Source organism: Biomphalaria glabrata, chromosome 12 (genome assembly GCF_947242115.1).
Source record: "Biomphalaria glabrata chromosome 12, xgBioGlab47.1, whole genome shotgun sequence".
NCBI lineage: Eukaryota > Metazoa > Mollusca > Gastropoda > Planorbidae > Biomphalaria > Biomphalaria glabrata.
The window spans coordinates 21,098,931-21,122,902 of record NC_074722.1 but is presented as its reverse complement, the minus strand read 5'-3'; the positions used below and the strand labels follow the sequence as shown (position 1 = coordinate 21,122,902).

At 38.3% G+C, this 23,972-nt stretch overlaps 2 protein-coding genes across 7 annotated transcripts in view; both read left to right on the top strand.

Moving 5' to 3' along the window:
* LOC106069841 (lysophospholipase D GDPD1-like) overlaps nt 1–23,972 on the top strand; it is a 256,943-nt gene that overhangs the window by 203,224 nt on the left and 29,747 nt on the right. For all 6 annotated transcript variants that reach the window (XM_056006398.1, XM_056006396.1, XM_056006399.1 and 3 more), the window contains one exon: nt 13,460–13,596. In XM_056006398.1, the coding sequence (XP_055862373.1) occupies nt 13,460–13,596 (137 nt within the window). The remainder of the gene's footprint in view (nt 1–13,459; nt 13,597–23,972) is intronic.
* The window catches only part of LOC129922068 (uncharacterized), a 94,957-nt gene that overhangs the window by 55,641 nt on the left and 15,344 nt on the right, over nt 1–23,972 (top strand). The window lies entirely within an intron of this gene.

Here is a 23,972-nt window from a genome sequence, read left to right as displayed (position 1 = left end):
AGAGGAGCTAATGCTGACTCAGACCACCTACTAGTAAAAGCTAAATTTAGACAAAGAATAAGTACCATACACAATTACCAAAGAAAGAGAGCACAGCAATATGATAGTCAAAAACTCACAAAGGATCCACTTGTTGCAGAAACTTATAGAATGGCACTCCAAACACAACTGACAACATTAGAAAAGGACTGCGAAAATAACATAAATGAGCATTGGGAAATAATAAAGCATGCTATCAAAAGAACAGCAGAAGAGGTAGTTGGATTTAAACAAAAGAACGAGAAAATAGGGTGGTATGATGATGAATGCAGACAAACTATAGAAGAGAAGAACAATGCCCGAATGATAATGCTACAGAGAGAATCCAGGAACACTAGACAGCAATACAATGAAGCAAGAAGAAGGGCCACAAAAGTTGTAAGAAAGAAAAAACGGGAATGGGAAAAGTCCAAGATCACTAAAATTGAGGAACTAGCAAAGGAGGGAGACATGAGAGGAATGTATATGAAAATTAAAGATGAAAAGAACGGATTTCAAGCTAGATCACACATGTGTGAGAACAAAGATGGTCAGCTTATTACAGAAAACAGCAGGGTCATTGAGAGATGGGCTGAATACTTTGAGGAGATCCTAAATACCACTGAAGATGGAGACAATGGAGAATATGAACTGCCGCATGGGGGACCAGATCCCTTAGTGAACCCTCCAACACTCATTGAAACATCAGAAATAATTAGGACCATGAAGAATCACAAAGCACCAGGAGAGGACCAAATCACAGCAGAACTAATTAAATATGGAGGGAAAGACTTACATTCCCAAATACACAGACTAATATCAAGAATTTGGGAAGAAGAAGTAATACCAACAGAATGGGAAACGGCTCTTATAACCCCAATACACAAAAAAGGATCCAAGTTAAAGTGCTGTAATTACAGAGGAATCTCTCTACTAAATGTGACTTATAAGATACTGTCTAGGCTTATAACTAAGAGACTTGGAAAATATTCAGAAGAAATCTTAGGTGACTACCAATGTGGTTTCAGACCCAACAAATCCACAACCGACCACATCTTCACACTAAGATGTATACTAGAAAAATGCCATGAATACAACATACCAATCCACCAACTCTTTATAGACTATAAAATGGCTTATGACAGTATCAGAAGGAAATACCTATATGACACACTACAGGATTTTGGAATACCCAATAAGCTGACAAGACTTATACATATGACATTAAACAACTCAAAAAGCAAAGTCATAATACAAGGAGAACACTCACGGGAATTTAGGATTAAACGAGGATTAAGACAAGGAGACACACTTTCCTGCATGCTTTTCAACTTAACACTGGAGAGAGTTATAAGAAATATACACATAAACACAAGGGGAACTATTACTAACTACTTCAGGAGAGAAAACATGGGTCCACAACCAACAGGGACGATATACAGCCAACCTCTACAATACCTTGCTTATGCCGATGACATTGCCTTATTGGGTAAAGAAATCTCTGACATCGCTAGAGCCTTCATACAACTAGAAGAAGCATCTCGACCAGCAGGACTTGAGGTCAATGAAAGTAAAACCAAGTACATCACAATGACAAGAGACAATCAAACAGAGGGACAAAATATCAAAATCAAAGACCACGAATTTGAAAACGTCCAAACTTTCAAATATCTAGGAAGTACTATTAATTTCAAAAATGACCTACTAACAGAAATAAAGGAAAGAATAGCAGCAGGCAACAGGGCATTTTATAGCACCCACCATCTACTTAAGAGCAAAATGATTTCAAGTAAAACCAAGAAAATAATATACAAAACTATAATAAGACCAGCAGCAATGTATGGAAGTGAGACCTGGACACTGACAAAGACATCTGAAAATTTACTTAACACTTGGGAAAGAAAAATCCTTAGGAAAATCTATGGTGCCATACAGGATGAAACAGGGTGGAGAACACGCACTAACCATGAGTTATATCAATTATATGAAGACCCACCAATAGTGAACGAAATAAAAAAGAACAGACTACGTTGGGCAGGTCACCTTGAAAGAATGTCAGACAACAGAGGGGCGAAAATCGTATACAGGCAAAAACCAAAAGGCAGGCGACTCAAAGGCAGACCCCGAATGCGATGGATAGATGACGTGGAAGCAGATCTGAAGCAGCTTGGGGTTAGGGCGTGGAGACGAAAGGCCCAGGAGAGATCTGAATGGAAGGATGTGTTAAAGCAGGCCAGAGCCCTCCATGGGCTGTAGCGCCACTGGGATGGATGGGATGGATAAATAAATTTGGGACTATAACTCACAATTTATGCTTGAATCCTAAAAATGCAAAAAAAGAAATTAGAGTAGAATCTTATTTGGTCATATTAATTCATATTAGAATAATTTTTTAAATAAAACATTATTCAAAAGGTCCTTTTTTAATAGGATGAATAATGAGCTGTAGACGTCAAAAGAATGCGTTTCTGCAGTGAAGAATGCAAGAAAACGCTTTTGGCGTCGGGGCTTCGATTCGACTCGAGCTCCCACTGGCGGAGCTTACATGGTATAATTTGAAGTCTTCGCATGTGGTAGTGTACCTTTCTAAATCCAACAGAGTACTATTATTTGGAAATTCGGAATTCTTTAGACCCAGATGTTCTTTTTATGTCAGTATTGGAGAAAATTGCCAAGACTGAAAACTTCCTTAAAATGCGGGGATTATATATTTTTAAAAAAAGCCTGAGGAAACACCCAGCTTATACTAAATGCCAAGGTAATTTACGAAAAATCCATACGAGCTCAGACGTCGCCTCGTAAAAGGTCTGCGCATGGCAGTTTCTTCCAGGACTGCCTGTGATAAGTCAGCTACTGGAAATAAAAAACAGACAAGCAGCAAACACCTAAACCTTTTGCAACCCAACATCTTAGGCCTACAAAACAAGACAACAGAACTCCAACACATACTCAACAAGCATGATATACACATAGTGCTATTACAATGGACACTACTGCCCAATAAAAAAATAAACATCACAGGCTACACACAGTACAGACCTTCATAAGAAACGACACTCAAGCAACAGTAAAACATGTACAATACAGGTAACGACATGCAGGAAACACTTCTTTGGAGAGGAGGAACTAAGTACACCATCAAAAGCTAATATTGCCCACCATCTTCAACAGCATAAATAGACCTACAACAACCACACTACCCTCCCTAGGCTACCCATACAACAACAAGTGTGGCAAAGAAATAGAGGATGTAACAAATGCCTCTAACCTACAACTTCTGCAAAACAAAACCTCACCTCCAACTTTCCTCCATAGAGCACACAACACAACTAGCAGACCTGACCTAACTTTTATCTCTACAGACATTACGAATTTTCTAAAATAACAGTTCTTGAAGACATAGGTAGTGACCGATACTCCTATACTCCTCAATATTGGAACAACAGGTAGCTACAAAACAACTAGATGGAACTATAAAAAAAAGTAACTGGGCAGCTTTTTCACAAGAAACAGACACAAGACTATCAAGCATAATGGAGACAGATGTCAACTCAACCTACACAACTATAGTCTCCAACATCTTACAAGCAGCGAAAAACACATCCCTCGAGGTCAAGTTAGGAAATACAAACTTTTTTGGACACCAGAATTAGATAAATTTAGTAAAAGAAAGAAACATGGCCAGGACGACTATAGAAAAAAACCTACTAGACAGAACAAGACAAAGTAAAACAAATTGACAGAGCTTATAAGATACAAAATTAAAACAGAAAAAAAGAAAAAGTGGACCACAACATGCAAACAACTAGATCTAAACAAGGATGGTCGAAAGGCCTGGACCCTTCTGCACCGGCTAGAAGGAAAGAAACAAATAACAAACCCCAAACCTATAAAAGGCACTGATGACCAAATATCAGAAAATCTTTAAAAAAAAGCTGAAACCTTTAATAAATACATCAACAAGTCAAAACCAAGAAAACAACTGGACCAGGTCTTGAGTAATATCCTAAACAAAGAAGAAAAAGCTACAACAGTCAGCTATCAGATCTTTGACACTCCCTTCAATCTATGCGAGCTCAATACTGCCATAAAAAATCTCGTCAAGAAAATCCCCTGGACCCGATAAAATAACAAATGAAATGATCCCGGCACTAGGACCATAGGCCCAAAACTGTATACTTACTTTATCAACCATACATGGAAAACTGGAGACATACCACAGGAATGAAGAACTGCAAACATAATAACCATTTTAAAGAAAAAATAAACCACCTGGAGACCCAAATAGTTATAGACAAATATCATTAACATCCAACATTATCAAAATGGCGGAAAAAATTATCAATAACCGACTTTATTGGTGGCTTGAAAGTACTTGCTCACTCCACAATGGACAAGCTGGCTTCAGGAAAGCAAGTAGAACAGAAAATCACCTCTTTCGTTTTATCCAGGACACAGTAGAAAGGTTTCACGAAAACAAGCACACTACAGCAGTATTTATAGATTTGTAACAAGCCTATGAAAAAGTGTGGAGAAAAGGTCTATTTTTGAAGATGAAAAAAGTGGGCATCCATGGAAGAATGTACAGCTGGATCAGGGCATTCTTAAACAACAGAACTATCCAAACCCGATTCGAAGGTGCCATCTCTAGTAAAAAAAAAAAGTTTGAAAGAAGGACTACCACAAGGTTCAGCCCTAAGCTGCATTCTCTTTCTAATCTTCATGAATGACCTCGCGGACCTCATTTCGGTCAATAAGGCACTTTATGCAGACGACCTTTTAATTTGGACTATAGAGAAATATCCAGTGCTGACTAGATCCAAACTAAATAGAGCCCTCACAACTATCTTCACGTATTCAAAATTATGAAAATGGAAAAGTCAGTTTATTCAATCTTTAGCAACAAAACAGTAAAAGAAACTACATCCTAAAAATAGACTCACAACCAATAAATAAAGAAGAAAATCCAACATATCTTAGTGTAAAAGTAGACCAAAGACATTTTATGACAGATTTTAAAGAAAAGGCATCAGAAAGATTAAACATAATAAAACACCTAACAGGAACATCCTGGGCAGCTGAAAAGAAAACCTTAAGACAGTTATACGCTGGATACGTCAGATCTGTAATGGATAACTGTCTCTCCAATCAAGTAGCCGCCAACAAAACCTATCAATCATCATTAGACACAATCCAAAATTAAGCCTTGCGTCTAATTAGTGGAGGTATGGGAACTACTCCCACAGCAGCCTGTGAAATAGACTCCAATATGAACCTTTTAAGTTAAGACGCAACAGAGCAGCATTAGAAGCTATTGAGAGATACAGAAGGTTGGAGGACGATTATCCTAATAAACTACTAACACAGAGAAATAGGAAAAACAACCAAACAAAAGCAAAGGACTCTGATCCAACTTTCTGACGAACTAGCCCTAAAACACCACCTACCCATTAACAGAGAAAAAAATACCAGATTTTCAAACATAACGCCCAAACTAAACTACAAACAACCAACCATTAAAACACATTTACTAAATAACACCTTAACAAAAGAATCAAATCCACTGGAGCTCAAAGCAGGCACGCTCGAAACAATTGAAAGCTATCCAAAAAACAGCCATCCACATTTATACCGACGGATCGGCCTTCAAAGCCGCCATCAATGCTGGTCTTGGCGCCTTCCTGGTCTTCCCTAAAAATAAACACTTCGAAATAAGTGCACCCTGTGGCGATTACTGCTCAAACTTTCAAGCCGAAATTGAGGCAATTACCATAGCACTCCAGACAGTGGAAAACATATTAAATGAAGGAGTGCAACCACCACCAGATATTGTTGTCTTTACATACTCCCAATCCACTCTGCAAGCACTTAACAGCAGCATCTCAAACAGCCCAAGAGAGTTGATAACACCAATTGTAATAATTCATCAGATGATATCAAAATTAAATATACATATCACACTACAGTGGATCCCTGGACACATTGGCATCATGGGAAATGAAAAGAAAAAGTATTAAGCTATCAAAGGCAGGTTCATCTATGGAACAACCAGATAGACCTGTAAATTACCTCACCCAAAGGTCAATGTTAGTCAACAATCACAAAGAGGAGTGGCTCAACCAATGGGCATCAGGAAACACAGGCAGAGCCGTGTACAAAGAAATGACTGTGCCTAACAAACTTGACAGTATTAACTTCCTCCCCCGCAAAGAGCAATCTACAATTTTCGTACTAAGAATAGGACACACACCTCTATTAAATTACCATCTGAACAAAATAAACTCCACAAAACTCCCCCTTTGCAAACACTGCGCCCACCCTTATAAAACCGTAAACCATATCCTCTTTGAATGTACCTTCCTAATCCACCGTAGGCAGCCCAACATAACCAACACCCTGTACGGCAGTGCTGAACAACTGAAGAAAACAGGACAATTTTTTTTTCCTTGGCACAGTCTGCAAAAGAGCTGTCAGCTCAGCAGCAATAAAGCTGGCTTGAAGAAGAAGTAGAAGGGAATTCGGAATGAGTTATGCTGGTATTAGCCATGGCTCTTGTTACTGCATTAATACTATGTAATTAATTTTTTTGCTTCGTCAACATTATCAATCATGACATCTACCATAGGATCTTCAAACATTGCTGTTACATATGTACCTTTAATATAAGGTGTATTTAAATTTATGTAGGCTAGATAATATTTAAACGTTTGTCCGTCTACTAACTTCAATGTATAATGACCTTTAATAGTTTGATCTTCTCTAACTAGACTCCTTCTAACTCCTATAATGCTACAGCCTGTGTCCCTGAGGATATATACAATTTTATCATCTAGTAACCCAGACTCTATATTTAGTTTGCCTACAGATTTCTGTTTTAGCATGTTTTTATTTTCGGCCAAATTTTTATAACCACTTTGGCGAGCAAAATATACACTTGTGCCATCCAACACAACCCTACACTGTTCACTATCTACTTGGTCGGAGCTACACCTATGAACTACACAATCAATTTCTACGAGTTAGGGGTGATGGAGACCTATTTTCTTGCGGCTGGTGTTGTTCTCTATGTTCTTGCACGTACGTTGTTGTATTGTTGCAGTCGGAGGATGCCTTCCTCTTCTATATTGTTGTGATTGGTATTGTCTACTGTTTTCTGGAGAATATTGTGCTGGGGGGGGGGGGGTGAATGAGACCTACTGCCTTATGATTGTTACTGTCTTAGACGTGTCTGTTGATTCTGGTTTTGGGGCCATCTATTTCTACCAGATGTCTAGTATTACTGGTCATTGTTTTGTCGCGATCTACAATCATAAGACAGATGACATGTCTTTCTGCACCTATAGCAAAGCGCATTAGCCCCAGGATTTGTTCTTTGTCTGGCGAAGGGGCCGGAGGATGCGACAACTACCTAAGGGGTACCTAAGGGGTATCTTTGATGATGACGTTGTGAATTTGTTTTTACGATTTCTGATGCCCCTTTGTTTGCATCTTTAAATTGATCTATACAATCAAATTCTTCGTTGGCTGTAGTTGGTTTTCGTAGAATGATGTTCTCCAATGCTTCTTCTGACAGAATGATGTAAATTCGGTCTCTCATGTTTAGGTCAACAATACCTTCAACTGTCATGGGAGTGTACGCTGCGTTAATCCAATTTTTAAAAGTCCTTTGAAGATTTACATAAAACTCCATTATGTCATCTGACTTAGGGCGCAGTTCGTGCTACCTTGTGCGACAAGCTTCTTCTGTCAGCTCAGCTTGTTTCAATAGCTCATACTTCACGTAGTCGTAGTCTGTGCTGTGGATGTGTCTCAGTTGTATCATGAACATTCTCAATTTGTCGTTCAGTTTATGTGTTAGTAGTAGTGGCCACTTAGTTTTGGGGATGCGACTAGCAACTGCAGTTGTTTCGAAGAGTTCGAGGTAGTACATTAAATCAGTCATTTTCAGTCATTGTTTTTAGGTTTTTGTCCAGAGTTTTACTTTGTGATAGTGGAGTGTTGTTGCTTGACATTTCTAGCTTTTCTCTTCGTTCTCGTTCCCTTAAATGTTTTCTTTCCTCTGGTACTATCCCCAGTCTGTCTAAATTCAGTCTTTGTTGGCTTTCTACGAATTTTCTTAACTCTTTGCCCTCAATGCCTAACTTCTGGGCTTGCTCAATTAATTCATAAATGGAACGAGGCTTAAAATAACAAGGTTACAAAAGACAGTTTGTGTGGAAACACAAACTCAAAATCGGCCCCCGAAGTAAAATGTTTTACATAATCCGGATAATCCTTCAGAGTTGAAGATAGTTTACTTCCTAGTCCAAACCTCCCGCAGGACGACGGGGGATGGGAGCAGGCAGGGTTTGAACCTTCGACCGTCGATAAATCCGAACACGACAGTACAGCGCGCAAACCGCACGACCAGTGGTCCACCCAGGTAGGCTTCAATATTTTCAGAAAGAACATCCAAATGAAATTATATCAAAGACAAATGAGAGATAAGAATGGAGAAAGAAGGTTAACAGATCTTGTGTAGTGCCCCAACCGTCCCGCAGATCAAAGGATAGGCGAAAGTAAATGTAAAGTTAGATGTGAACCTGGCCTAACTAGTTTGTGGTCTATAGGGCAGATGATGTAAAGTTCATTTGTTTTTGTGGCCTATGGTTAACGAGGGTGTCATGTAGCCAGCACAACGACCAACCGCCTTTACTTTTCCCCAACTAATGTCAGGTACCCATTAGAGCTGGGTAGACTCAGAAGTTGAAAATCTCAGTCTTCACCAGGATTCGAACCCGGGACCCTCGGTGCGGAATAAATAAGGTAATTGTTTTGAAAAGGCTCAATCTCATATTCGAATCCTCAAAAAAAAAAAAAAAAAAAAAATTCCGCTTTAAAGAAAATTTTGTTTCACGAGAATGAAATTTATAAGATTACTATTCGTTTTAAATTAGGTCTAACATATAATGCATACTAATTAGCTTTTTCTCTTTAAAAAACTGCTTGCATAATTCATGTTAAAAATTAGATATTTCGCTTTCAGGAAAAAAAAAAGTAGCCGTTGCATCAGAACTTTGAATGGTCTAAAATATTGTGATGTCGGATTTTCAATATCTTTTCTAGTTTACGAGATCTAAACGGGACGGACGGACAGACGGACAGACATTTCGCACAAAACTAATAGCGTCTTTTCCCCTTTTGGGGGCCGCCAAAAAAGTAACAAATGATTTTTACCAAATTATTAAATTTTAACTACCTTTACTATTTTAACTGTGAATAGACTTGATTTTAATGATTTAACTGTGTGGAATTTGGCCCTTGTTATGTGGAGAGAAAGTGGTTCTTGAGGGAGTGCAGGCACGACATGGCCTAAATTGTGCCGATGTGCCTAAAATCAAAATCAAATCAAATCAACCGCCAGAGTATGTGAAGGCAGGATACCTACGAATTCCAGTGAGGCCAAGAAAGCCCTGTTGTCATGCTAAAGAAAAGGTTCTCTGTGCTTGCTGATGAGAGCATGGAGACTGAGCAGCATGTCAAAACCAACACTCCGGGAGAACCCGGAAACATCATGTCTGACACAGGCTCTCCTCAGAGAACCCAGCCAGACACCAAAACCTCTACTTAATTAGAGGTTGACCAACTCCCTAAAGGGAGAAATAAAAGCGGACAGGATGCCCGAGGTGAGGAAGGAGGAAATAGGCTCCGCTCTAACCAGAGGGACCTCCCCTCTCCAGAGAGAAGGACTCCTCCCAAGAGACTCATGTAGCTGTCTGCTTACAGGAAACATTTCTGAAGGTTAGCATCAGTTTCCGAAGCTACAGTGATTACTGCAGGAATGTTGAGGATGCAGAAAGAGCATCAGGTGGAGTCTGTATCCTTGTGAAGGACAACATCCCCTTGAGAGGGTAGAACTACAGACTACACTACAGGCTGTAGCATCTAGGATAACCCTGCACAACGTTATCACTTGCTGCAGCCTGTATCTACCACCAGGCACTCCATTAAACCCAACAGACATGGAGGACCTATTGAAACAACTTCCTCGGCCCTATATAATCCCTGGGGATTTCAATGCCCATAACACTATGTAGGAATCCAACAATACTGACACAAGAGGTCGTATACTGGAGGATATCTTCCTCCAACATGATTTAATGATGCATCACCGACCTACTTGCACCCAGGAACTGGATCTCTCATGTGCATTGACCTCAACGTATGCGTCCCCGGACTTCTGGACGACGTTAAATGGTCAGTTAGCAATGCTACGGGGAAGTGATCACTTCCCAATCATCATTACTAACAATCTCCCCTCATTGGGACGACCTCAGTGGTGGAAACTGAACAGGGCCGATTGGGAACAATTCCAAAAACCTCCGCAAATCCAAAACGGCCTAGCAAACCATGGTTTGATACATCTTGCAAAAGTCCTATTGGCGATAGAAAAAAAACGACTGGCTGCATTTATAAGAAATCCTTCCTAGGAAAACCTAAAGCTATCCAGGATAGCTAGAGCAAAGGCTAGACAAAGCATACGGACAGCCAAAAGGAATTCCTGGAGAAGTTTTGTCGGCAGTCTGGATGCCAAAACTTCTGCTAGAGCGGTTTGGAAGGCAGTAAGGCGACTTAAAGGGAAAGAATCAAATGCAATAGAGCATTTGAAAAACCAAGGACGAACTTTCACGTCCCTCAGAGAAATAGCTGACTGCCTTGCATCCTCAATAGCAGAAACGTCATCCACTGCACACTACACGCCAGAATTCAAAAAGGTCAAAACCAGGGAGGAAAGACACCCCATTCATTTCAGGTCAGAGAATAATGAAGACTACAACAAACCGTTCTCGCTTGAGGAACTGAGGGACTCGCTGGACAAGTCACATGACACAGCGCCTGGAAAAGATGAAATCCATTACCAGTTCCTCAAGCACCTTCCCGAACCCTCATTGGCAGTCCTGCTAGGGGTCTATAACTGTGTGTGGCAAACAGGCGCTTTCCCAAACAGCTGGAGAAAAGCCACAGTTCTACCGATACCTAAACCGGGAAGAGACGGCTCTGACCCAGCTAACTATCGACCAATAGCACTAACAAGCTGCATCTGCAAAACCATGGAAAGAATGATTAACAGTAGGCTGGTCTGGTACCTGGAGAGGAATAAAGTGATCTCAAACTACCAGTGCTGATTCTGGTAGGGGCGGACAACAGTCGAAAATTTTGTAGAAGTATAATTATTTTAGATATTTTAGTTAGGTAATACATTCTAAGGTTATTTGTATTATATTATTATTAAATAATTTTTTAAACCTATATTTCTATGTGATGTTCATGAAAAATGGGTGAGGGTAGGCACAAATATGTACATTGCACCGGGCGCATGTTTTGCTCACTACGCCTCTGTTCACACATTCATGGAAACTGAATCTAAATGGAACCTCGTGACTGGATACGGTATATGATATAGACTACATCCTTTGGAAAAAAAATTAGTAGCTTATTGGCCACTATGTGAAAACCGTTATAATAAAAATTAAATAATTTGAATTTAGCTAGAGGACGACAAAAACTTTATCTTGAAAAGATTATGGCTTTGAGTATTTTCGCCTGTAGGCCCCATTCATTAAATAATGCTCAGGAACATTTCTATGCTAATAGCATGGTCCTATCCCTTTTGTAGAAAATACAGACCCAAGCATACTACAAGTCCACTTTAGGGAACTGCAGGAGAGCTATGGAGATTGTGGCACCATCTACACAGACGGATCCAAAATGGATGGAAAGGTCGCATGTGCCTGCTCCTTTCGGAACAAAACAATCTCCCGTAGACTCCCCGATGGCTGCTCCATCTTTACGGCCGAATTGCATGCAATATCGCTTGCACTTATGGCCGTTAAAGCATCAGAAAGGAGGAAATTTATAATCTGCTCCGACTCCAAATCTGCATTGCAAGCTTTGGGGCGGATGAAGACTGGCATCCCATTGGTACATAAGAGCCTGAAGCTGTTGGACCATATAACAGCCGACCGTGGGGATGTCACCTTCATCTGGGTCCCCTCCCATGTTGGCATTGAGGGAAACGATGCCGCAGACAGAGAAAGCAAAGAGAGCCCTAAATCATGCGGTGTCAGGAACCCAAATTCCCTGCTCGGACCTGAGACAAAGTATTGCCTCTACCACCTATCGAGAGTGGCAGAACCGATGGGAGGCTGAGACTCACAGTAAACTCAGGCAGATTGTGGCGGATGTCAGGTGGCGGCCCACATCTAAGGGTCTGACAAGGCGTGGTAGCACGACCATGTCCAGACTTAGGATTGGCCACACCTACATCACGCACTCTTTTGTACTGAAGAGAGAGGAGCCCCCACTTTGTGAATACTGTGACTCTCGCCTCACCGTGGAACATATCCTCGTTGATTGCCCCAGATACTAGGATGTCAGGGAGAAATATTTCAGAGCCACTAATTTAAAAGCACTATTTGATAATGTCGACCCTGGGAGGGTACTGGGCTTTATCCGGGAGGTGGGGCTATCTACGAAGATCTGATTTATGAGTTTGTGGACATGTACTATTTACATTAGATTTTTACCAAATAATTAAATTTTTACTACCTTTACTATTTTAACTGTGAATAGACCTTGATTTTAATGATATGACTGTATAGAATCTGGCCCTTGTTGTTTAGAGAGAGAGTAGTCCTTAAGGGACTGCAGGCACGACATGGCCTAAATTGTGCCGATGTGCCTAAAATCAAAAATCAAAATCAACCTATCCCTTTTGTGGACCAATTGGTGGGTGTGGGGGGGGGGGGGTATCTGGGAGAACGTTTCTTTGCTTCTTCTTCAAAGAAAAAAGAAAAGAAAGTTTCTCGAATCTGAATTCTAAGTCGATGTCTTGCGCCTCCTAGATAAAAGACCGACGTATTTGCTATTCAAGTAGGTTTTCTGCCTATTCTACACAAAGCCTATCTCCCCTTATCTTTGCAAATTTTCTATATAAAACAAAATTTATTGAGAACGACTAATTGATTAACTAATAGTTTTTTGTTATTTATGTGTTGTCATCGACAATGAATAATTGTGCAAAATTTAAAGTCGATTAGAGAATGAGAAGTTAGAAAAATATATATTGTAAAAGATTCCTCCGAGACTGACAGGCGGACTGACTTCATATAAGCTTTGTAAAGACAGATTCTGGAACAGCTCTTGGACAAAATCTTAAGCACCTAATTGTTAGAATAAAATTAATAAGCAATTACCTGCCTTGTTACCTACATTGTTTATCGGTCAGATAAATAATACCTTAATAATTTGGGGACTGTTTAAAAACTCAAACTCATTCTGTAATATTGTCTCATGATATCTTAATAGATTCAACTGCAAATTTAGTCAAAGTTCATCTAAAGAGTTCTGTGTACATGTCTTTTTATTTGTTAACAATTATTTTTATGAATTTTTTTTTCAGAATCCCAAAGTGCCTTTAATTTTTTCACTACGACAAGTCACTTTACTTTTGATATTTTACTGGACAGGATTACTCCCCTTTATCAATTTAAAGGAGTCTCTGTTGGAAATAATTGTACCAGGGATTATGCTAGATTCGTAAGTCTACATTATACAGCTTTTTATTATTCCCTAAGATTAAAATGTGTACCGGTATATAAGGATTCAATATTCAAGAGACGAAGCTTCCAATATCTTGAATTCAGTTGATTTAAATTTTCAGCTTTTTAGAACGTGACATCTCTAAAGAGTTACTTGACAATAGCAAGAAAAGTAATATCTGAGGATAATAAAAATTCATTAATGTGTATTAAAGTTAAGAAAATGGAAACAACAGGAGTAGCCCCATTAAATAGCGAAGATAACTTTACACATAATGATAACAAAATTAAAGCTAACATTCTAAATAAATACTTAACATCAGCTTTCTCAGCACCAGGAGACAAAGACATATTGCTTAATTTAAACCAAATGGAAAAGATAGGAGACAGGTTTGTAGAAGAAGAAGAGATCCAAAACTTTTTCATTTTAACATTCTATCGTGTTGATGAAGATATAAAACACCGATCACAAAAACAAATATAACAAAAACACTCTTTTGTTCATTTGGAAGTCAACTTGTTGAATAAAATGTAATCTGGTGTTATAAATTTCGCATGTAATTTTTATGAGCAACTGGAGTATACATGTATATTTTGTGCGCTATCGTAAAAATGCTTTGCTCTAATTATGTATTGTTTATTGTAATGCACAATTGTAAAACAAACAAGGTTACAAAGACAGTTTGTGTGAAACAGAAACTCAAAATCGGCCCCCGAAGTGGTCCACCTAGAGTCTTCACCAGGATTCGAACACGGGACTTCCAGTTCCATGTGCTTTACCCCTCAGCCATAGCATCTCCATATATTCATTTAGCGTACATTTATATTTTTTTAAATAATAATTATTAACCTTATCCATACATTCAAAATTAATAACATGTTACATTGTAATAAAGAGAAACTAAAAAAGATTTATTCTTCTAAAAAAATTAGATAAATTGGCAACAGGAAAAAAAAATCTTGACCTATTTTAAGCTACAATTGTGTACAAATGACAACAAGGACTTTCCTCTCGCAAATAAAAATTAATATCTCCATTGTCATTTGTTATACAAACTAGACATAGATCTAGCTAGATCTAGACCTAGTTTTAGATCTAAATCTAGATTAAAGATCTAAGTCTAGTTCTAGAACTAGATCTAAGCCTGGATCTAGAAATAGATCTAAGTCTCTATGTTTATATCTAGATCTAAGTCTATATCTTAGTCATAGAATCTTGATATAGAATCTACTATATCTAGACAGAACTCGTATTATAATAATGTAGATATCGGCTTTATTTAGTCTTATTTAGACTGTCACTGTCAAGTGTAGGCCCTATAATTAGGATATGTCAAAACTGCGCGCTATAAAAGTAGTTCGTTATTTTTTAAACTTATAACTGAAACGAAGTTCGTATCAAATTTTTTTTAAAAATAACATTTGAATCAGTATTCTCTTCAATGAGTTAGTTAATAAATGTAAAATATATTTTATAATAATCCATTTTACCATTGTGACTTTAGATGCAAATGTTTTGTACCAATGCGCGAATCTATGAATGAAGCTTGATTTATTACTGAAGAAGTCCATGACCTTTTGAAAAAATGTTACCTCCCTGAAGTTTTTCATTGACAAGTGGTGTAATTTTTTGAAAAATCTACTTGCATATATAATTTTAAAATCAGATGGTTTACTTTCGGAAAAGATAAAAGGAGCCGTTGCATCAGAACTTTGAATGATCTAAAATATCATGATGTCCGATTTTCATTTTTTCTTCTAGTTTCTGAGATCTAAACGGGACGGACAGACAGGCCACACAAAACTAATAGCGTCTTTTTCCCTATCGGGGGCGCTAAAAAATTGTAGTGATTTTAAAACTTTTAATGATTTTTTAAAAGTGTTTTTAAAAAGATATTACTGTAATCAATTGTGAATATTCGTTTGTTATGAATCTCACTGTCTATTTTGTGTCTGTTCTAGTTTCTTAATGCTTTCTTGAGTTAAGAGGTCGTGTTTTTTCCCGATGTTTATACCTCTTATCAGCCGTTGTGAGACATTGGTCCAAAATAATGCCAAGCTTATAAATAAAAAAAATCGCATGTGAATATATGAATGAACTTGTTTTAGATGAAGTCCATTAATTATGGTTGCTTTGAAAAATTGATCTCACATATGCCATGAGCAATGTCATAATAGTTATAATTCTATAAAATCTAGTTATAATCTGTAATCTATATAATCATAAATATTCAAGCTGAATTCGAATTGTAACTATAGAATCAGTATAGATCTATTTCTAGAATATATATCTAGGTTATTTAGTAGAAATAGAATCTAAGATAATCAGAATTTACGGGACGGACGGACGGACAGACATTCTTACAAAACTAATAGCGTCTTTTCCCCTTTAGGGGGGGGGGGGCGCTAAAAATATTGGCTCTATTCAAATTTTACGATATCTAAAGTATTTTTTACAAAATGACTGAAAAATATTTTTGCGCGATATTTTTCCGGTGCTATTTTGTTCGCACTATTTTGCGGAGCTATTTTGTTCGCGTTATTTTGTCGGCGCTTTTTCGTCCGCACTATTTCTCTGGACAGTGACGCATCGTTGGACTCTGTGCTGCCCAGATAGGTAAAGTGGTCAACAACATTAAGGAAATGGCCATACACAATGATTTGTGAATCTGGACTAATTCCCATTGGGAACTTCCAAAGCATGACCGTTTTTTTAGGCTAATGGACAGACAAACGAGGCAGCAGCCTCAACTAATTCATGTACGGCAAGTTGAAGCTCTTGTTCGGTGTGTGCAAGAAGGGCGCAATCGTCCGCATAGAGCAGCTCGGTAGCAATCATCTCTTTAATTTTTGTATAAGAGAGCAGGCGCCTTATGTTAAATATGCTGCCAACGGTGCGGAACCTGATGTAGATGCCATCATGCATGTTTTGCCTCATTTTATTTAGCATTGCTCCAAAAAATAGTGCAAAGAGTGTCGGAGCAAGAACACAACAATGCTTCACTACATTCTCTATAGATAAGTGAGCTGATGATCACCGTTGTATTACATTTGGTCCTTTTGACCTTCATGCATTTGCTTCAGAATGGCGATAAATCTTGGAGGGCATCCGAGCCGAGATAGAATCCTCCACAAGCCGTCGCAACTCACTGTGTCAAATGCTTTGGTGAGATCGATAAATTCAGGGTTAGGAAACCACGCTGATTTTCAGAAAGCATAATACCTACTATGGAATTGGTTAATCCTCAAGGAGTATCCTCGCAAGGATTTTACCCGCTACTGACACGGTAATTGGAGCAGTCTGATTTGTCGCCTTTTTTTTTGTATAATGATATTATGGTGGTATCTCGAAGTTCTGGCGGCATAGTACATATGTCCTAGCACAAAGTGTAGAGGTCTATTAGCCTTTCTATGAGAGTAGTGCCACCTATTTAAAAACCTTCTGCTGGAAATTACTTAATTTTATAATATAATGATTGTATACAGTTGAGGAAATTTCCTTTAATGCCTAGTTTTAAGATCTTGCCCATACAATATTTCTTTGAATCGACGGAAACGCTCTTTTTAAGTCAACAAACACGCAAAATAGTTTTCCTCCGTTATCATATACTCTTAAGCGAGCAAATCTTGTATATATATCCTATACTCTTAAGCGAGCCATTCTTTATGTATGTATGTATATATATATATCATGGGCGTAGCCAGGATTTTTTTTCGGGGAGGGTTTTGGAATCCCCCCCCCCGACACCCCCCCCCCCCCGCGGAAAAAAAAATATATGTGTGTGTGTGTGTGTACATAGTTAATCTTTATTACATTCTGACCCTTTCGGAAGACGTTTATTGTTTATTGTAGACTCCCCGCCCTTGCTAGCAAGGGGGTCTGGGGGAGTTCGTAGCGCTCCCCCCGCCGCCGAGCACTATTTCTGGTATTGAAAGCCAACAAAATGCATATTCTGAGGTATCTACAGTGCATTATCTTGCTATTAAAAAGTATTATTTCAAAAACCTAATGTGCTATTCTTAATGACTTAGACCCTCTCGCGCCGTTCGGCGCATTTTCCGGCAAGCTGTTTCCGCAACTCTTATTTTGCGTAATTCATTTTGTCGGAAAACACGTCCCGCAAAACCTCATGCGACGCTCTGTCACAACCTTACTAAGGATTCGACTCCCAGTTCGGCATATGATTTCTTTGATTTAGACCCGATCTCTATGACTGACTCCTAAAATCTGTCTTAGCCATCTTTGTTGAGACACATTTAATGATTTTCAATTTCGGCAGAAGACTATTCACACTTAATTAATGGAGCCCAAGCCACTGGTAGAAATTTGTAACCTTTCTTGACTACGCTCTTGGAATTACATGCCTGTATATGGAAAAGGAAAGTTTTTTCGTGAAATCATCTGTTGAGGGGTTTTAAACTAAAAAATCTCTGGGGTTTTTTTTGTTGTGTTTTTAATTCAAAACCCCATTTAGCTACGATCAAAGAATTTGGTGACTGTAGTTTGCGTCAAAATAATATTGAAGAGAAAGGTTTTCAACTCTAAACGCTCTGTAGGGGAATTTTAAACTGAAAACCATCTGGAGGGGTTTTAAACTTTAAAGAAAAGCCATCTGGAGGAGGGGGATTTAAACTCAAAACCCCTTTGGCTACGCTCATAGATTTAATAGTGTGTTATTTGCTTTTTTTTTTTTATATTGAAGAGGTACTTTTTAGCTTCAAACCCCAACTGGAAGGGGTGGGGGGTTAAACTCAAAACCCCTTTGGCTACGCTCATAGAATTTTGAGTGTGTAATTTGCTTTTTTTATATTGAAGATGGGGTTATCGTAAATTTTGGATGGGGTTTAAAATCAAAATCTTCCTCAACTGTGCTGTTGGAATTTGGGGATTGTTGTTTGCATTTTTTTATGTTTTGTTTTATAGAAGAGGGGGATTTAACTGCAAAAACCTCTGGTAGGGGGTTTAAAATTCAAAACCCCCTGTAGGGGGTTTTAAACTCAAAGCCCCTTGGTAGTGGGATTTGTATCTCAAAACCCCCTGATAGGGGTTTTTAAAATCTCAAAACCCCCTGGTAGGGGGATTTAAACTCAAAACCCCCTGGTAGAGGGTTTTTAACTCAAAACTGCCTCGGCTGTGCTGTGGTAAGTGATGATTTAGTATTAAAATCTCACCTAAAATAAACAAAATGAAAGCAAAAATCAGTCACTTAATTCCGTCCCCCCCCCCCTGCGGGGGGGATTTCATTTCGGGGGGGGGGGGGGGGTTTGAACCCCAAGAACCCCTCCTGGCTACGCCCATGATATATATATATATATATAAACGGCTTTAGCGATTTTCTTTAAAATGTTATGGTATGTGCATAATAGTGAGAAAAAAATTCTCAACTCATTGGCCTCAATCGGGAAAACTCGAAGTCGATCGTTATATCGGTTTGAAAATGGCTCATTATCGAAAAATTAATTTTGGCTAGAATGTTTTATGAATGAAATTTTCTATATGACGTCAATGGGAAAAAAAACTTGACACCGCTACGTCACTAGGCTCACAGCAGAACACTAAGACATTTCTTCGCAAACAAGAAAAAGTTTTAATGATTCAATTGGCGTAATTAAACATTTGCGCACCATCTTATTGTATATTGATCCATTATGAAACTATGAAAGAAAAATAATGAAATTACATATCTTTATGTATGATTAGTTATTGTTATTTAAAAGCTTTATAAATTGTTTACACTTTAATTGCTTAGACCCGTAGGTAGCTTTTACTTTGTTATTATTTTGCTGGTGAATTATTGCAATGTGTTCAAGCTTCGAAGTCTACTGTCCCATACCAAAACATAGGAAATGGTCATAACACAGCTTATCTATGCCTTACTTGCACAACCAGGGCCGGCCCTAACATTTGCGGGGCCCTTTGTGATATGGATTGCGCGCGGACCAGTAAGGGTAGGGATAAGGATAATAAGTGAAAATAAAGATTTTGTATTAGAAAATAAATTCGTATTTGCATTACATTTTTATTAAATGAAAACGAACAATGCCATTGTTTTTTTTATATCACACGTAGGACTGGCGTTTACCATATTGATTGACAACCCAAAATGACAATTTTGTCTTTTTAAGGACATTTTTATGAGTTTCAGGAGATTTCCAGGCGCTCCTTGAAAACAAGGAGACAACGGGAACCCTATTATAAATTATAATGGTTTAATTTAATAATTTACACCTAGAATTAGCGCGGGGCTTTTGAACCTTCGGGGTCCACTGCGGCAGCATAGGCTTAAGGCTGGCCCTGATGATATCTAGCTCACGGTCAACGAATTTTCATCACGCTGCTGCTTTTTTTTTTTTTTTTTGGTTAACCTATAAACCTCGGTAAAACAGAAGTCATGTTCCAGAAGTCACCAAATAAAACCTACTCAACCCAAAGATCACCGCGCATAGACATCGCTTAAAGTGGTAGATAACTTCACATTATCTGGGAAGCATAGTATCAAATGTCACATTGCTTATATGAGAGGTTAATATGTGATCAGGGATAGTCATGCTTTTGGACGCCTCCAAGCGAGAGTGTGGCGAAATAAATCGCTCCGCCTGTGTATAAAAATCAGTGTCAACCAGTGATTCTCTGAACCCCTCTATGTGGATCTGAGACATAAGTACTTTATAGAAAGCAACTAAGACTTCTTGAACGCCTTCACCAAAGACCGCAATACAAATAGCGATATTCTTGCAAAGTGGTATGAACTTCTTATAATCCGACAGTCACGCTTTGCATGGCACTTATTCCGTATGGGGGACGAACATATTTTTGGCAATCTTTCTTTTTAGTAAGCTGAAATAGCGCTTCTTTAGAATAATAACGCGATGTTTTTAAGTCTCTTATGAAAAAATGCGCAATTTTACTTTGTTACTAGGTGCATGTTTTACACTATAACGTAGAGATTTTGGATCACTTGATGATTCTTACTAAAGCCATAATAATAAGGCTTGTCTTCGAGTCTGAAGATTAGTGAGGAATGCAGTATTTCCCGTGGCTGCGCAGCCCCAGCTGCGACCATTTTTGCCACATCCAGGGCAAGCATAACCATTGTAAGCAGGTGGTCGATTTAGATTTTTTTTTCGCCGTCTGTGTTTGTCCTCGGCAGTAGATTTTCTTTTGGTCTCAAATGTGTATCCCGCGGCCTTCATGGGTGACCTCCAGCTGTCTCGTTCGGAGGCCGAATACAGCCAGGTGCTCTCTTCTATGTCAGCCAAGGAAAGTTGACGCGTGAGCTGGTCTTTGAAGCGTTTCCGTGGGGCGCCTCTGTTACGTCGACCACCTTTTAGCTCACCAAAAAAAAAAAAGACTGCATTTGGCATACGTTCGTCTCCCATACGGGATACGTTCCCTACCCAGTGCAACTGTCGGACCATAAGAAGTCCCTATATACTGTCCATACCGGCGTTGGCAAGGACATCGCTGTTTATAGTGCGGTCCTGCCACCGTATGTCCATGATGGAGCGCAAGCATCTCTGGTGAAAGCCTTCAAGAAGTCTTAGTTGTTTTCTGTAATGTGTCCATAATGAATATATTAATTGCAATATTAAATATCAGAAAGTAACCATTTTAGAAGTTACACTGCAAAGACTTTCTTCCAAGCCTATAATAGCCCAATAGCTTTACGGGAAGAAGCAATGTAAAACGTTAAGACGTGAGCTTTGGTTTTTTATATGCCTACTGTTGGGGGGACTTTCTAATCTAATCGCCATGTACATATATATATTTATAAATTTTATTTCGAAAACAGATCTAACGATTTTCTTTAAATTTCAAGATATGTGCATATTAGTGAAAAAAAAAAAAATCTCAATTCATTGGCCACATCGGGAAAACTCGAGGTCGACCGTTATATCAGTTTGAAAATGCCTCATTATCGAAAAATTAAATTTGGCTAGAATGTTTTATGAATGAAAATTTTCCATGACGTGAACGGGAAAAACGCTCCTTACGTCACTAGGCTTAGCGCAGTACACAAAAATATTTCTTTGCAAACAAGAACGAGTTTTAAAGAATCAATACACCTAATTAAACATTTGCGCACCATCTTATTAGTAGATTGATTTATTATTTGAACTATGAAAGAAAAGTAATGAAATTAAATGTGCCGATGCATGATTAATTATATGCTTATTAAATGCTTAATAAATTGTTTACACTTTATCTTATCTTATTTAATCCAGACGTTACTTCAAAAAAGAAGATTACTTCCTACGAGTCATGCATTCAGTCATGCTTATTAACTTAAATTCTGAAAAGTCACTTTTTTTCCTGGCTAGCTCAGGCAACGCATTCCATGCTCTAATAGCACTAGGGAAGAAGGAGTATTTGTACAATTTTGTCCTAGCATATGGGACGAGGAATGTGCCTTTATCTTTGTGTCTATCTGAGTATTTTATTAAGTTTTGTTTTTGTATTTGTAGATTATGGTTCAGTGTTTAATGTATAATTGCTACTTTACTTTTAAGTCTTCTGTCCTGAAGGCTTTCTAAATTTTGTGATTTTTAGCGGCCCCCGAAAGGGGAAAAGACGCTATTAGTTTTGTGCAAAATGTTTGTCCGTCTGTCCGTCTGTCCGACCGTCCCGTTTAGATCTCGTAAACTAGAAAAGATATTGAAAATCCGACATCACAATATTTTAGACCATTCAAAGTTCTGATGCAACGGCTACTTTTTTTTTTCCTGAAAGCGAAAAATCTAATTTTTAAAATCAGTTATGCAAGCAGTTTTTTAAAGAGAAAAAGCTAATTAGTATGCATTATAAGTTAGACCTCATTTAAAACGAATAGTAATCTTATAAACTTCATTTTCTTGAACATTTTTTTTTTAATGAATATTCTATGAGAATTCGAATAAAAGATCAAGCATATTCAAAACAATTACATTAAGTGAAGACCAGGAGAGGCTCGGTAAAGCGCTTAGTTTCCGAACCGAGGATCCCGGGTTCGAATCCTGGTGAGGACTGAGATTTTCAACTTCGGAATCCCTGAGCGCCTCTAAGTCTACCCAGCTCTAATGGGTACCTGACATTAGTTGGGGAAAAGCAAAGGCGGTTGGCACCGTAGGCCACAAAAACAGATGAACTTTACATCAACTGCCCTATAGACCACAAGGTCTGAAGGGGGAACTAATTAGGCCAGGTTCACATCTAACTTTGCATTCACTTGCACCTATCCTTTGATCTGCAGCACCATTGGGGCACTACACAAGATCTGTCAACCTTCTTTCTCCATTCTTATCTGTCATTTGTCTTTGATATAATTTCATTTGGATGTTCTTTCTGAAAATATTGAAGCCTGCCTGGGTGGACCACTTCGGGGGCCGATTTTAAGTTTGTGTTTCCACACAAACTGTCTTTGTAACCTTGTTACTAAAGGTGTTACTTTAGTCAATATTCGTTTGTTAAAAATCTCACTGCTCTATTTTTGTGTCTGTTCCAGTTTCTTAATGTTTTCTTGACTTAAGGGGTCCCAAACAGAGGATGCATATTCTATTATTGGCCTAACCAAGGTTAAATAACATTTTAGTTTTATGTTCTTATTTGATTTATAGAAATTAATTTTAATAAACCTTAATGCTTTGTTTGATTTTTTGATAGTTTCATCAATATGGGGATTCCATGACAATTTTTCATTTATTATAACACCTAGGTATTTTGCGTTTTTAGTCTGTGTTAGTGGTTTACCATGAATAAGATAAGTGGAATTAATTTGTTTTAGTTTTTTTGTTACTCTTAATAACTGACATTTTTCTGGGGCGAAGGACATACTCCAATTTGATTCCCATTTCTGTAAATCATCTAATTCTCTTTGTAAAATGTATGTATCTTGTGTTGTTTTTATTGTTCTATATATTATGCAATCGTCTGCGAATAATCTGACTTTTGTTCCTGAACAAATGCAATTTGGTAAATCGTAGAGCTGTGTATATACTTTTTACTTTGTTGTTTATTTTGCTGGTGACCTCCAGCTGTCTCGTTCTGAGGCCGCATTCAACCTGGTGCTCTCTTCTATGTCAGCTAAGGCAAGTTGAGGCCTAAGCTGGTTTTTAAAGCGTCTACCACTTTTTAACTCACCAAAAAAAGACTGCTTTTGGCATACGTTCGTCTGATATTCATCTCCCATACAGGATAGAAGACTCAAAAGTAAAGTAGCAATTATACATAACCTGTCGGACTTAAAGAATTCCCTCTCTAAAAAGGCCGCGGATACACATTTGAGTCCAAAAGAATATCTGATGTCGAGGACAGACGCAGAAAAGAAAATCTTAATCGACCACCGGCGGACAATGTTTATGCTTGCCCTGGATGTGGCAAAATATGTAGGTCACAGC